The sequence below is a fragment of the Clinocottus analis genome, unplaced genomic scaffold (assembly GCF_023055335.1).
Source record: "Clinocottus analis isolate CAN_PGR_092001 unplaced genomic scaffold, fCliAna1.0.p SCAF_51, whole genome shotgun sequence".
NCBI lineage: Eukaryota > Metazoa > Chordata > Actinopteri > Perciformes > Cottidae > Clinocottus > Clinocottus analis.
The window spans coordinates 580,441-595,785 of NW_027176209.1; the positions used below are offsets into that span (position 1 = coordinate 580,441).

At 47.4% G+C, this 15,345-nt stretch overlaps 1 protein-coding gene across 7 annotated transcripts in view; it reads right to left on the bottom strand.

The window, feature by feature from the left end:
* Positions 1-1,686: 1,686 nt before the first annotated feature.
* The window catches only part of il16 (interleukin 16), a 30,714-nt gene continuing 17,055 nt past the window's right edge, over positions 1,687-15,345 (bottom strand). For 4 of the 7 annotated variants that reach the window (XM_068601542.1, XM_068601549.1, XM_068601547.1 and 1 more), the window contains 14 exons: positions 14,528-14,660; positions 13,418-13,505; positions 12,992-13,197; positions 12,746-12,877; positions 11,798-11,992; positions 10,765-10,821; positions 8,972-9,059; positions 7,422-8,482; positions 6,430-6,563; positions 5,984-6,146; positions 5,548-5,649; positions 3,725-3,935; positions 3,488-3,616; positions 1,687-2,734 (listed from right to left, as the gene is read on the bottom strand). In XM_068601542.1, the coding sequence (XP_068457643.1) occupies positions 2,559-2,734; positions 3,488-3,616; positions 3,725-3,935; positions 5,548-5,649; positions 5,984-6,146; positions 6,430-6,563; positions 7,422-8,482; positions 8,972-9,059; positions 10,765-10,821; positions 11,798-11,992; positions 12,746-12,877; positions 12,992-13,197; positions 13,418-13,505; positions 14,528-14,660 (2,875 nt within the window). In that variant the 3' untranslated portion in view covers positions 1,687-2,558. Of the gene's footprint in view, positions 2,735-3,487; positions 3,617-3,724; positions 3,936-5,547; positions 5,650-5,983; positions 6,147-6,429; positions 6,564-7,421; positions 8,483-8,971; positions 9,063-10,764; positions 10,822-11,797; positions 11,993-12,745; positions 12,878-12,991; positions 13,198-13,417; positions 13,506-14,527; positions 14,661-15,345 lie in introns of all 7 variants that reach the window. The other 3 variants (XM_068601544.1, XM_068601546.1, XM_068601545.1) reach the window with 3 other exon arrangements.

Consider the following 15,345-nt stretch of genomic DNA (forward strand, 5'->3'; position numbering starts at 1 on the left):
CCCTTCTTCTTCATCCCCTGACCCTTCTTCTTCATCCCCTCAACCCTCTTCTTCATCACCTGACCCTTCTTCTTCGTCCCCTCAACCCTTCTTCTTCATCCCCTGACCCTTCTTCTTCATCACCTCAACCCTTCTTCTTCATCCCCTGACCCTTCTTCTTCATCCCCTCAACCCTTCTTCTTCATCCCCTGACCCTTCTTCTTCATCCCCTCAACCCTTCTTCTTCATCCCCTGACCCTTCTTCTTCATCCCCTCAACCCTCTTCTTCATCACCTGACCCTTCTTCTTCATCACCTCAACCCTTCTTCATCACCTGACCCTTCTTCTTCTTCTTCATCCCCTCAACCCTTCTTCTTCATCCCCTCAACCCTCTTCTTCATCACCTCAACCCTTCTTCTTCATCACCTCCACCCTTCTTCTTCATCCCCTCAACCCTTCTTCTTCATCACCTGACCCTTCTTCTTCATCCCCTGACCCTTCTTCTTCATCCCCTCAACCCTCTTCTTCATCCCCTCAACCCTCTTCTTCATCCCCTCAACCCTTCTTCTTCATCCCCTGACCCTTCTTCTTCATCCCCTCAACCCTCTTCTTCATCCCCTCAACCCTCTTCTTCATCCCCTCACCATCTGGCCTAACATCGTGTCCATGACTTCTCAGATGTTTCCTGAAAGCTCCTCTTTCTTACTTGTTCCTCGTGGAGGTGTTCATCATCTTCTCTGTTGGTTTTGTATTTCACCAGCATTAAATAATGAAGAAAGTCTTTTTCTTTATCAGCAACACTTTCTCACTTAAAAGTATCTTCACGCCAGCTTCAGACTGACTTCAGGCTCAGTTTAACCCTTTAAAATGAAAAAGGGATCAAATCTAAATCCTGAGTTTTATTTTGTATGGAAAGTGTTGCCAGACAGCAGACTGTTCATTTAAGGGTTAAAACAAGTTATTATGTCTACATTTACATGAACATGTAAAATGTTGTGTCCCATGGTCGCTCACGCTAAACCCTACCCACAGCAACACAACCCACAGCAACACAACCCACAGCAACACAACCCACAGCAACACAACACAACCCACAGCAACACAACACAACCCACAGCAACACAACCCACAGCAACACAACCCACAGCAACACAACCCACAGCAACACAACCCACAGCAACACAACCCACAGCAACACAACACAACCCACAGCAACACAACACAACCCACAGCAACACAACACAACCCCACAGCAACACAACCCACAGCAACACAACCCACAGCAACACAACCCACAGCAACACAACACAACCCACAGCAACACAACACAACCCACAGCAACACAACCCACAGCAACACAACCCACAGCAACACAACCCACAGCAACACAACCCACAGCAACACAACCCACAGCAACACAACCCACAGCAACACAACCCACAGCAACACAACCCACAGCAACACAACCCCACAGCAACACAACCCACAGCAACACAACCCAACCCCACAGCAACACAACCCCACAGCAACACAACCCCACAGCAACACAACCCCACAGCAACACAACCCCACAGCAACACAACCCCACAGCAACACAACCCACAGCAACACAACCCACAGCAACACAACCCACAGCAACACAACCCACAGCAACACAACCCACAGCAACACAACCCAACCCCACAGCAACCCAACCCCACAGCAACACAACCCCACAGCAACACAACCCCACAGCAACACAACCCCACAGCAACACAACCCCACAGCAACACAACCCACAGCAACACAACCCCACAGCAACACAACCCCACAGCAACACAACCCACAGCAACACAACCCACAGCAACACAACCCACAGCAACACAACCCCACAGCAACACAACCCCACAGCAACACAACCCCACAGCAACACAACCCACAGCAACACAACCCACAGCAACACAACCCACAGCAACACAACCCCACAGCAACACAACCCACAGCAACACAACCCCACAGCAACACAACCCACAGCAACACAACCCACAGCAACACAACCCCACAGCAACACAACCCCACAGCAACACAACCAGAGGGTCGCTGCTGGGGACTACAGACACACTGCAGACTCCAGTACTTGTTCACGTCCCATCTTTTGCTGCATGTGTGGGTTTCTGACTGTTGCAGACTAAAGTTCAAACCTTTTGGAAGCTGTGAGGTCACCTGAGAGACAGAAGACAATCAAAAGGATCAACCGAGCAGATCTTTATTCTCTGTGACAATCATTCCAATACATTCAGTGTACTTTCAGGAGCTAGCATAGCATAGAAGTGCTAACATTAGCTACTGATTTGCTAACCGCTAACTGTGACGTCCATGGCTGTGTGAAGAGTGAAGCCCCTCTGATGGTTGTCAGTATTTGGGACACGGTCAGAGTAAAGTGGGTTTTGGGAGGATTTTGTTGAATTTACTATTTTTTACAAACTTCCATATCTGGTCATAAATGTGCTAAAATGATAATATAAATGTATTCAGAAGTCGTCCATGTCAAAGATGGATCACTGTCTTCAATAAATGGCTAACATCTGTATTGTTGGTGTTCATTTCTGTGACCTCTTGGTGTCGGCCCCTCTCCTGGTAACCACTGTGACCGGGCCTTCGGGCAAGGCCTTGATCATGGTCCAGGCCTCAAAGCGAGTCATGTCCTGCAGGCCGACGCCCTGGACCTGCAGCAGTTGGTCTCCGTGCTGCAGACCGCTCTGCTCTGCTGCTCCACCTGAAACAGAGAGGACGCTGTGGTAGCTGCTAACCTGCTAACTGCTGCTAACCAATGTCAGTCCGGGTAAAACCACCTGACTTATTCACTCGTTTTGTTTCCATCAGTGAAGATGTACAGAAGCCCTGAGAGCCAAGTGGACCATAGTTTCCTCTCCTGGGTTCTAACTTGACAAGCGGAGAGGTTTTGCCAGGAAGATCTTTACTTCACTTTCACCTGGAAACCAAACGTTGAGCCAGGACCAGTGTTGGTTGTTGTGATTCTCGTCCTGGCCACAGGAAGGTGAAGTGCACTACTGGGTTAGGTGGGATCCCTCTATGTACTCTCAACACAAGGCTTTGGATCATGATGGAACATTCTCATGTTTTGTATTTAGATAGAAATGTATTTTCACCTGCAGTAATATGCCTTGAGGGAAACTTCCACCTCAACAAATTAGACCCGACAGAAAATAAATCACCAGAATCCTGTTTCCTCATTTGACTTTCAGAGCTTCTGTAAACATGTTTCTTCAGACAAAGAGGGCAAAGGATAAGACTGTGACATTCATTTCAGTAGTTTACAGCTGTGTCGTTGCTTCTACTGATCTAGAGCTCTAAACTGGTACTAGTCTGAAGCAGGACTCCATGAGATCACATGCATTGGTACAGTACCTTTCTGTCGCCTTCAGGAAACAGACTTTTTAAACCAACAGATGGCTTTGTAGCGCTGGTTATGTTTGAATGAGTTTATTGTGAATAGAGGTCAGTGTACCTTTAAAGACCCGGTTGATGAGTAAAGGTCTGTCTCCATGGATTGATCCCTTCCCTCCCTCCAGAGTAAAGCCAACTCCTGCAGCTCCTTTCTCCAGCTCCACACTCAGCGGTGCTCCCTGCTCCTCCACTGCAGCACAAAACACACCTTTCATGTCCAGACGTTAATCCGTGCGCTTCAGTGTGGAACCTTGTCCGGCCTCCAGGAAGCCCAGGACGGGCTTGGCTTCAGACTCACCTGCAGGGTCGGACCCCTCTCTTCCTGCCTCATCTGCTCTCTTGCAGACCACCACCACCGCCTGCTTCAGACAGCGGGCGTGGCGCAGAGCCGCGGTGGCGTCAGCGTGTGTGACGCCACGCAGTGATTGACCGTTTATAGACAGCACCTCATCTTCTCTCTCGATGGTGCCCTCCTGAGCTGCCAGGCCGCTGGGGAACACTTTGTGGACCTGGAGGAAGACGAGCAGCGTTTCACACGGAGGGCAGAAAGGTGCTCTCTTCTACCTGCTCACCTCCAGTCACCAGTTAATTTCAAGTTCACGGATTACACCACCCTCATTGGACCATCTCTGGTGGTCAGGCTCCCGCCTACAGGGTGGAGCCTGACCACCAGGTGAGCATCAGGTGACCGTCAGGTGAGCATCAGGTGAGCATCAGGTGAGCACCAGGTGAGCATCAGGTGACCGTCAGGTGAGCATCAGGTGACCACCAGGTGAGCATCAGGTGAGCACCCAGCTTTCACCCTGTGTGACTCCCTCTCACCCTGTGTGTCTCTCTCTCACACTGTGTGTGTGTCTCTCTCTCACCCTGTGTGACTCCCTCTCACCCTGTGTGTCTCTCTCTCACCCTGTGTGACTCCCTCTCACCCTGTGTGTCTCTCTCTCACCCTGTGTGACTCCCTCTCACCCTGTGTGTGTCTCTCTCACCCTGTGTGACTCCCTCTCACCCTGTGTGTGTCTCTCTCACCCTGTGTGACTCCCTCTCACCCTGTGTGTCTCTCTCTCACCCTGTGTGACTCCCTCTCACCCTGTGTGTGTGTCTCTCTCTCACCCTGTGTGTGTGTCTCTCTCTCACCCTGTGTGTCTCTCACCCTGTGTGACTCCCTCTCACCCTGTGTGACTCCCTCTCACCCTGTGTGTGTGTCTCTCTCTCACCCTGTGTGACTCCCTCTCACCCTGTGTGTCTCTCACCCTGTGTGACTCCCTCTCACCCTGTGTGTCTCTCACCCTGTGTGACTCCCTCTCACCCTGTGTGTCTCTCTCTCACCCTGTGTCTCTCCCTCTCACCCTGTGTGACTCCCTCTCACCCTGTGTGTGTGTCTCTCTCTCACCCTGTGTGTGTGTCTCTCTCTCACCCTGTGGGTGTCTCTCTCTCTCACCCTGTGTGTGTGTCTCTCTCTCACCCTGTGTGACTCCCTCTCACCCTGTGCGTCTCTCTCTCTCACCGTGTGTCTCTCTCACTCACCGTGTGTCTCTCTCACTCACCGTGTGTCTCTCTCTCACCCTGTGTCTCTCCCTCTCACCCTGTCTCTCTCTCTCACACTGCGTCTCTCTCTCACCCTGTGTCTCTCTCACCCTGTGTCTCTCCTTCTCACCCTGTGTCTCTCCTTCTCACCCTGTGTCTCTCTCTCATCCTGTGTCTCTCCCTCTCACCCTGTGTCTCTCTCCCTCTCACCCTGTGTAACTCCCTCTCACCCTGTGTGTCTCCTCTCTCATCCTGTGTCTCTCCCTCTCACCCTGTGTCTCTCTCCCTCTCACCCTGTGTCTCTCTCCCTCTCACCCTGTGTCTCTCCCTCTCACCCTGTGTCTCTCTCCCTCTCACCCTGTGTAACTCCCTCTCACCCTGTGTGTTAGGCATATGTAACAACTAAACAAAACAACCCTTGAGTTGTAGAGTCTCATGTTTTGCCCCTATGAGCCCCTACATGGTTCTTGTGCAGCACTGATCGACTACTACGGTTAGTCCCTGAAAGTTTGAAAGGCCTCCCACCGCCTGGATGACTTGCACATGAATTGCATTGTGTGTCCGTTGGTGCCGTCTGAAGTAATGAGCAGAGCTTACTGTGGGAGCTTTGCTCTCCAGGTCAGACCCTCCAGCGATGCTGAAGCCCAGACCAGCTCCCTCCTCTTTGTGTAGGATCACAACATGGATGTCCTCCAGCTGCTATGGAACAAGACGCACAGTGCATGTCTGTTACATAGTTCAGACCTGCATGTGTAGATTTGTACCCGGCGGGTGAAATAAGTATTCAACACGTCACCATTTCTCTCAGAAAATATATTTATAAAGGTTCTATTGAAATTTTCACCAGTTGTTGGAAACAACAAGTAATTCATACCGACAAATAAAAGCAAACATATGTACATATATATTGTTTATTTATTGTTATAATCTCTGGGTGGGTCCTCTTCAAAAATATCTCAAAATATAACATGTGCTGTGTGTGCCATGATGATGATGTATATAGTATGTTAATGAGTTGTGTGGGGGGTGTTACCTTCAGTGTCTCTTCGTCCAGACCCTTGACTTCCTGGATCATCCTTTGTACTTCCTGTGAGGGGATGGCTGAGATGACAGAGTGAGCACAAGACGTGACTGCTGCCTCGTCAGGACTCCCCCCCTCCCCTCGCTCAATGGTACAGTCCCTCAGTGTGGCCAAGCTGTGTTTAAATGATGAAAACACGGCAGAGATGAAGGTGTAAAGTCACACCTCTGAGCATTTGTCATGCTAGCAGTGTGTAACTGAACTGTATTTAACATATCTTCTCTCTATTCAAAACTGTGTCACTGCTCCTCGTGTAAAACAGGAAGTCTTTTAGTTTTTTGCAACTTGAACCACTTCCTGATGAATACAGAAGAGCCCTGTATGCTTTCTGGTGGTGAGTCCTTGTTACAATGATGAAGCACGACATGTTACGTTCAGCCTCTCAGTGTTAGTCTCACCTGACAGAGAAGCCTCTGTCGGGGCTGCACAGAGGCTCAGAGCCGTCCACAGCAGAGCAGTCCTGCAGGTCTGGGGAGCGAGGGCTTTCATGGCTGGGGTACGTGGGTAGAGAGCGCATCAGCGCTCGTGAAACCTGGAACACAAAACAACACTTAGACTGGAGTAAGATACAATTAAAACGGTATGAAAGGGTTCAAGTTTGAAAAATAAAACAGACAACTCCCAGACTCAAAACTAGATTAAGACCATAAAATAGAAGTAAAAGAAATGGATGTAATCGCTGTGACGACAACTATTTAAGTACTACGGGTATAAAGTGTTGAGTTTGGCATTTTAGCTGTCGCCATCTTGTTTTTGCAACCAGAAGTGACCCTGGTGGTCAGGAGAGAGAATGCAGCTTTAACGCATGAAGCATAGACTTCTATACAACCAGAGGAGTCGCCCTCTGGTGATCAGGAGAGAGAATGCAGCTTTAACGCATGAAGCATAGACTTCTATACAACCAGAGGAGTCGCTCCCTGGTGGCCAGGAGAGAGAATGCAGCTTTAACGCATGAAGCATAGACTTCTATACAACTAGAGGAGTCGCCCCCTGGTGGTCAGGAGAGAGAATGCAGCTTTAACACATGAAGTATAGACTTCTATACAACCAGAGGAGTCGCTCCCTGGTGGCCAGGAGAGAGAATGCAGCTTTAACGCATGAAGCATAGACTTCTATACAACCAGAGGAGTCGCTCCCTGGTGGCCAGGAGAGAGAATGCAGCTTTAACGCATGAAGCATAGACTTCTATACAACCAGAGGAGTCGCCCCCTGGTGGCCAGGAGAGAGAATGCAACTCTTTGATGGCATACATTTTCAACCATTAGACTTTGTTATGACAGTGTCGCCATATTCCTGGAAAGTATAGTATACAAAAAACTACATTAAAATAACTTAAATAACTTGAGATTTCCCTTTTAAATAGTGTCACATAGTTCCTCTCATTCCTCACCTGGTTACTGAAGGCGATGATCTTCCCTAAACCCTCTCCGTCCAAAGCGTCCCCGTCTGTGGATGGAGCAGCGCTCTTTCCTCGGCGCTGCGCTCCATCTTCTTCGGCCCCCTCTGGAGGACTTTGCCCCTGAACGTTTTGAGGTCTCATCGATGTCAGAGCGGGTAGGACTTTGCACTCTGTGGACCCGCTAAGATCCACTCTTTCTAGCTCAGAATCTCGTGTCCCTGAGTCCAGATCAGTGCTAGAGGTGTCAGAAAGTGGGAGATCTGTGTGGGATTGAATAGGAGGTTGATCATCAAAAGACTTGGCTGGTGTTTGACTACACTCTTCAGAAGAGGATGAGGTGAGCGCAGAGTGTGTAGCAGAAACAAGGGTGTTTGTCTCCCGAACAGATGCAGACTGGTTTGCCTGGTTCTCTTCTGGGGTTTCATGTTTGCCGTTCCCATGAGCTCCATGTGAGGCAGGGCGCCTCTTGGACTCCGTCTCCAGAGGAAGAGAGTTGGCAGGGGCCACAGGCCTCCTGGTACACCCCTGATCTGGAACCTCTGGACTGGAAAACGTCTCAAACGAGTGTATCTTTTGTTTGATTGACAGGTTAGCTGCAGAAGAGGTGGATCTGACACCGAAGCTTCTGTTAAAGCCCACGGCCGACCTCTGCTCTGCGGCTTTCGCTTGCATCTTCTGGTCTTGCTCATCCCGAATTTTCCTTAGACTCTTGCGAAACCAGACAGGCTTGGGGGCCACCGGGGGCCCCAACTTTTCTCCTGGAGGAGTTTCCAAGGTGTTTTCAGCAGGACCTGATGTCCCATCAGTGGCTGAGCCATTGAGCTCGGACACGTTCTCTTCGTCGCTCATGGCGGGCCGGCGGTGGACGTTGACTGGCAGCGTTCTTCCTGAAGCGCGGTGGCGGCGGTTGGTCTCGGTCAGCTCTTCGGGGGAGCTGTCTGAAAGGCGAACCCAAGGATCCTGAAGCTGTTCTTGGGCGTGTTGGTCGAGACGATTCTGCCTCTTCAGAGCGCCTCTCCTCCGCTGTGAGCAGAGCACAGCTGATGAATCACCTGTCCACGCAACGCAGGCCAGAGGAGAACATCACGAGAGGTCAGTTTGTGTTCCAACACGTTCATTTCTCACATTTAGAAATGGATATTGCTGTGCATTCACACTGAACTATGATAGTTGAATCTATCATCATCCAGGCCTCTGTTTGTTAGTTCACACATTCAAATACATTCATTTCAAACTATTTAACAACAAATTGTAATAAAACAGGTTATCATGAAAGTAAAACAATCCAAGACCAGGAGCCATGTGTTAGCCCGTTCTAGTCCAACCCAAGCAAGTGACGGTCAACATTGCTGCCACGTACGATGCTTTGTGACGGGCTGCTCGTCGGGTTTAATTATATTTACTGATACGTACAAACTCTGCCTCAAACAGGAAGTGGAACCTCAGTTGCTTTCTTTTGAAATACTGATAAGCACAGCTCCACGATCAGCTGACTCAACCTACCGGGTTATTCAGGTGAGACAGTAGTACTCATCTCCTACCTGTGTGGAGTCTGTCGTTGGTGCAGGATACAGGATGAGTGAAATCTTCCTGGATCCCCTCTGACTCTTCTCTTAATCGTTCTCCTTCCTGCTACACAAACAGGAAGTATTGTGTCACGACAGCTTCTCTCATCTCAACCACAGAGCGGTGCAGCAACCTGCTTCCGCTCAGACTCTCATCCTCATAACTGCTGCTGCGTCCACAGCTTCTGATTGAGTGAGCAACAGAAAGAGAGAAACAAGCGTGATGCAATCAGCCGGCGGTCGAATCTGAGCTTTTTGGGGAGGTCCAATGAGACTGGGGGGTTTGGTGAAGGTGTGTGGGCTCTTCCTCCAGTAGAGTTGCTCCATTGATGCGTCTCATCTCCACTGTTCATACTGCTTCAGTGTCTAAACTCTTATGAGACTTTTACGACTCATATTCTTATTTCTCTTTTGTTATCATTATTCATTATTATCTGTTATTGATCAAGCACATTAAACTGCACTTTTACTGATTGATGGGGAACAGCGAGGGGTTAAGTGTTGAACTCAGGGGCACGTGAACTTTAACATGTGAACTTTAACATGTAAACTTTAACATGTGAACCAACATGGGAACTTTAACATGTAAACTTTAACATGTGAACTTTAACATGTGAACTTTAACATGTGAACTTTAACATGTGAACTTTAACATGTGAACTTTAACATGTGAACTTTAACATGTGAACTTTAACATGTGAACCAACATGTGAACTTTAACATGTGAACTTTAACATGTGAACCAACATGTGAACTTTAACATGTGAACTTTAACATGTGAACTTTAACATGTGAACTTTAACACGTGAACTTCAACACGTTAACCAACACGTGAACTTCAACACGTGAACTTCAACACGTGAACTTCAACACGTGACCATTAACACGTGACCATTAACACGTGAACTTTAACACGGGAACTTTAACATGGGAACTTCAACATGGGAACTTCAACATGGGAACTTCAACATGGGAACTTTAACATGTGAACTTTAACATGTGAACCAACATGTGAACTTTAACATGTGAACTTTAACATGTGAACCAACATGTGAACTTTAACATGTGAACTTTAACATGTGAACTTGAACACGTGAACTTTAACATGTGAACTTGAACACGTGAACTTTAACATGTGAACTTCAACACGGCAGAGCTCAGCCTAGAACCTGACAGGAGCATCACATGCACTGTGTACATGCTGACATGCGCACACAAACACACACACACACATGCATGAAAAGGACAACTGGAACACAAGATGGCCGCCGTGGTACAGTCTAACACCTGAGTTTTCAAAGCCAGTTGCACACGGCGATGCACACACACTCGTCCTGCCAGAAGTGTGTGTGCACGTTCACAACGTCCGCACCAGCATGCTGGTCAGTTGGTCTACACCCATGAAGGTGAAACGTTTATCGAATGGCATGAAGGAGGAACGATGTAGACGGTAAGCTCCAGGCCTTCTACCATCCAGAAATCACCATTCAAACCCTCGTAGGCTCTCACTGGGAGGCCCAATGTTCTTGCTGACAGGGCTGTACAACCATGAGCAGTTATGAAGCGTCCACTGGGATGCTTTCCACAAGGAATGTGAGTAATTATACGTTTTACAGATGTTTACACAGTAACTGATGCATCTTCATTAGAGTAGGGCCAGTGAGCAACAGCCATTTTAAACTCTGATACCATGTTGACATTAAATTATAAAAGTCAAAGGTAGTCATGCATTCACGAGCAAAACACTGGAAGCCACATCATCAACATACATTCCTGAAGAGCAACCTCAGGATCTTTCTCACGGCCTTGTACATCCTGCTGAAGAACTGCAGCAGTGGAGGGAGAGCAGTGTTACACATCACTCGTTTAGTTACAGGATTACATCACACAGGATTAGTACATTGATGGAAACATGATCAATAGAATTAACAAAGAGATGGATGGACTTTGTCCTCAAGAAGTGAACATCGGGTGAGTCAACTGCTTTTGCTGCTTTTTGTGTTGCTGCTTTTTACCCCATTTGTCACCCAGCGTTGATTGCCTCCACAGTGCAGCTAGGCTAACTGCCTTCACGGTGCAGCTAGGCTAGCTGCCTCCACAGGGAAGCTAGGCTAGCTGCCTCCACGTTGCAGCTAGGCTAGGCTAGCTGCCTCCGCGGTGCAGCTAGGCTAGGCTAGCTGCCTCCGTGGTGCAGCTAGGCTAGGCTAGCTATGTGAGAGGCACTGTGGCGCAAGGAGTATTGGTGCTGCTGCAGCGCTGCTGCTGCTTGAGTGCCGTAGTTTTGTTGGATTGTTTTGACATGTCGTGTCATAACTAGTTATTATATTGCGTGTTTGAACAGCTTCATAGGAAGCAGTTTTCTGATGTGTTTTGGGGCTTTTATTATAAAGGGAAAAACGTGAGGAGAGGAAACTTTCTAGTGAATGTGGAACGAGAATAAAAGTGGTTTCCGTGTTGTGCAAACTGCGCTGCATCGTGTTGTTTTAATAATCAAGTGAAGTACATTGTCCGTTAATGACGCAGCATGCCGTCCTGCGCATATTCATGAAACATCTGACGGCACTGAAGGTCCAAAATACTCTGCTGGATAGGGGTGGAAGTTTCATTTCTCTTTTTCTTTTCTTAACTTTGACTGAAGGTTGTGTTCATGTTGTAATGCCTGCTGACGGCAACGAAGTGTAGCAATGCAACAGCAAGTTGCTAGTAAGCAAAATGGATAAAACAAGGCAGATGTCTGTGTTTTATCATATTACCACAGGCAAAAGAGCAAAAGGGCAGAGCAGCTGTATTTCAAGTGTGTACCTGGCAGCTGGTGCGTGGTGACGACTCCAGTCCTCCATCTGTCCCCGGGGATCCTCGACTGGAGCCTCTGGAGTCTCCATTAGCTCCATGAGACGCTTCCTCACTGGTCACGGCCTCACTGGTCACGCCCTCATTGGTCACGCCATCACTGGTCACGCCTTGAGGCCAGCAGGCAGCACGCACCCTGCAGCTGGACTACAGACACACTGCTGTTACATTACGCTGTAACATTATCAAAAGAATGTAACGAAGTAACTTTCTTGACATAGTGATATGTTATATGATATATCTAAGTGATATGTGACGGATGTGTTGTGCTACAGAGAAATCCATTGAGACATCTATCGAACAGTAGCACTGCTTCACAATAAATCCTTCGAGGTCTCAGTGACTTTTGCTTTCAGTTTGTTTATTGGATTGGATTAAAACACAAATACAAGTTGCACTGTTGCCTCCCACCGCCAAGAGGAGCGTTTAGCAGCTTAGACATACCCACTAGCTTAAACATTAGCTCAGACATTAGCCTCCTGGCTGCGAGAGGGACGAGATGAAGTTGTGGGTGTTATTATTGTTTCTGACACTTTGGCATAATATAATGATAGAAAGGCGACTTAAATGGGATGATGACTCTTTGAATTTTCAGGACCAATGTTAATGGATTTGTATATTGACTGAAAAGACCACTCATTTGGAATTTGATTGATATGCGACATAACTTACACCAAAAGGTGGGGTTTCCTCACTGAACATCTCTTTTGCCCATAGCCGTCCAGCAACACGTGAGAGCTGCTGTGATGGCGAGTCCAACTCGAGTAGCCTACTAGTGATAAGATATTCCTATCGTTGAAACTTCCACTCGACAAGCCATTCAGATATGTGCCTGTACTGATCTGTCCCAAACTGTGTGTAACAGTGTGTAATGTAATGTAATGTATTGGGCTGGGTCACCTTGCAGCCCCGCGAGGACAGGACCTGCTGACTGGACCGGGCGGCAGCAGCAGGGTTGTACGGGAGGTGATAGTCTTCATCAGGATACACGGGCACCGACAGTCTGTTGTCAGACCACGTCTCTCTCATAGACTACACAACAAGAACGGCACAGGAGACCATGAGAAACACTCTATTCAAAATAGGACACTACATGACGTGACGCTCATCCGATCCCTCTTCATACAACCTGCGCGTGTTCGTTACCTTGGGTGTGTCGAGGCTGTGGACGCGGGCTGAAGCGTTGTGGTGTGTGTTGTGAGGGATGTGTGTGGCGAGGCAGCGGTTGTGGTCGCTGCAGGATCGGGTCATGGCCTTCTGTGCTCGTCCAGCCGTCGGCTGACAGAAACTCCTCTCGAGACAGCGTTCACATCTGGACCGGCTGTGAGAGCAGGACTCTGGTCTACGCAGCGCTGGGAGAGAAGATCAGAAGAGATGTTTCTCTCTGCTAGAGTAGTGCGTTAAACAACACGCTAACGGCCAGCTAGCTGTTGCTAGCATTATGGGCCCGCGTGACCATTAGCATGCGCTGTTATTGGTCAGTGAAGCTAGAATCTAATGCAGAGGCGTCGGTGACAACCAGACCAGCATCCTATGTGCAAATGAATAACGACATATAAATCCATATTTCACCATCAATGCTCCACTGGCTCTTGTCCTTTCGTAGTTTGCTGTTTTCCACTGCCTGAGCGATAGCGTCGTTCAGTTGCTGCTCTGATACCTGTGATCAATAAGTCAGGGTGAGGAAATGTGTTGCTGCTTGAGCCATTAAAAACATTTGAATGAGACATATCTTGCAGGTTCATCCTTGTATTTGGGGTTTCTACTGTTTCTTGCTTTCATTTGCTCTCACGGACAAGGAAACACATTGTGGTTCATTTTGACTAAAATACTCAATATGAATTAATCTGCTGGATACAATATATTTATTTCTCTTTGAGTGACGTTGTTTTTCATTTGAAGTAGTAACCAGTTGCTTTGACCAACATTGTTGGTTTTTATTTTCAATTTAATTCAGTTTATTTTGTATAGCCCAAAATCACAAATACAATATTTGCCTTGAAGGGCTTTAGGTCCTGTCCCAGGACGTCACATCGGATCAGGAACAATGAGCAAATATAGAATGATAGGTAGCACTTTATAATAACTACACACTATTTAGCATTATTAAGCATGAGTAAACACCTAATGCATCATTTACAAAGCATTGTTCCAACATTAGCACTCATTAGTAACTCATTTGTATGCAATTCATAAACAGTTATAAATATTTTACTTTTGATTAATAAGCTTGAATATTATGTGTGTCATGATTTGGTTTTCAAATATTACAAAGATGTATTCCCCATTTTTAAATTAAGTAATAAATATTTCAAACCAGTTATTAAGGACTTGATGATGTAACTACCAACAACCTGAATTCATCATGAGTTGCATTGTTTTTATCATTTACTAATACTTAACAAATGATCTTATTACTCATGTATAAGTCCTGAATACTCCATTTACAAATAGGAATCCATCATTTAAAAAGTATGAAAACCAAGCTTACTAATCAAGAATGAAACATTTATAACTGTGTTCATGAATGAGTTAGAGTTCATGTTGGAATAATTATTTATGGATGATGAATTCAGTGTTTTTATTCATGCTTTACTAATGTCAAATAGTGTGTACTTATTGTAAAGTGCTATCTCTGAAGCCACATGAGCATGTTCAGGTGAAGGTAGCGGCGCTGCGTACGTTGGGGTCGGGGTGTCGACTGATGATGACCTGGACCGGACCTTCTGTGCACCGGCTCAGCACCGAGTAGACATCATTCAGCAGCATGTTGTGAACCACGGTGCCGTCGATCTCCATGATCTCATCTCCACATCTGAAGGGGGAGATGGAAAGACACAAAAAAGAACACTGAAGAAAGAAAATGAAGTGCTGAATGTTCAGCAACACTGCTTGTCTGCCGAACTCCCACCCAGTGTGCAGGAAGAGGAAACATGTCAGCAGGAAGAGGAAACATGTCAGCAGGAAGAGGAAACATGTCAGCCAATCAATAAACCAGTTTGGTAACGCTTCATAATAACTGCATGCTACATAACATTAGTTAAGTATGAGTAAATACTCGATTCATCATTTGTAAAGCATGTTTTAACCCTAACCCGCCCATGGGGATACTCCTTGACAGGTAAGCGCTCGCCCTCCACGGGGGTAGAGAGCAAGCTGGGAATGCTGACACCTCGAGGTGCTGTGGCAGCTGGCGTCCAAGCGAAGGCTGTTCAGCCATCTCTGCAATCGACAGCGAGCCCAAGGTAACGACAGAGGCAGCTGTCAAGTTGCCTAATAGGCAAAAAAAGAGTTTGTCACCCTAACCCTAAACCCATGAAGGTTATGCTCTGACATCCTGAGGCCATGTCTATGTGAAGACCAGAGAACCGGCATCTGGTCTGACCAGCTTGCACAGACCTCTGTACACAGTTGTTCCACCACGACCAATCTCGCAGCCCTTCTTGCGTGAGGCATGATGCCGCAGTGCGAATACGGGTTATTCAAAAGGCTCCCTCGGA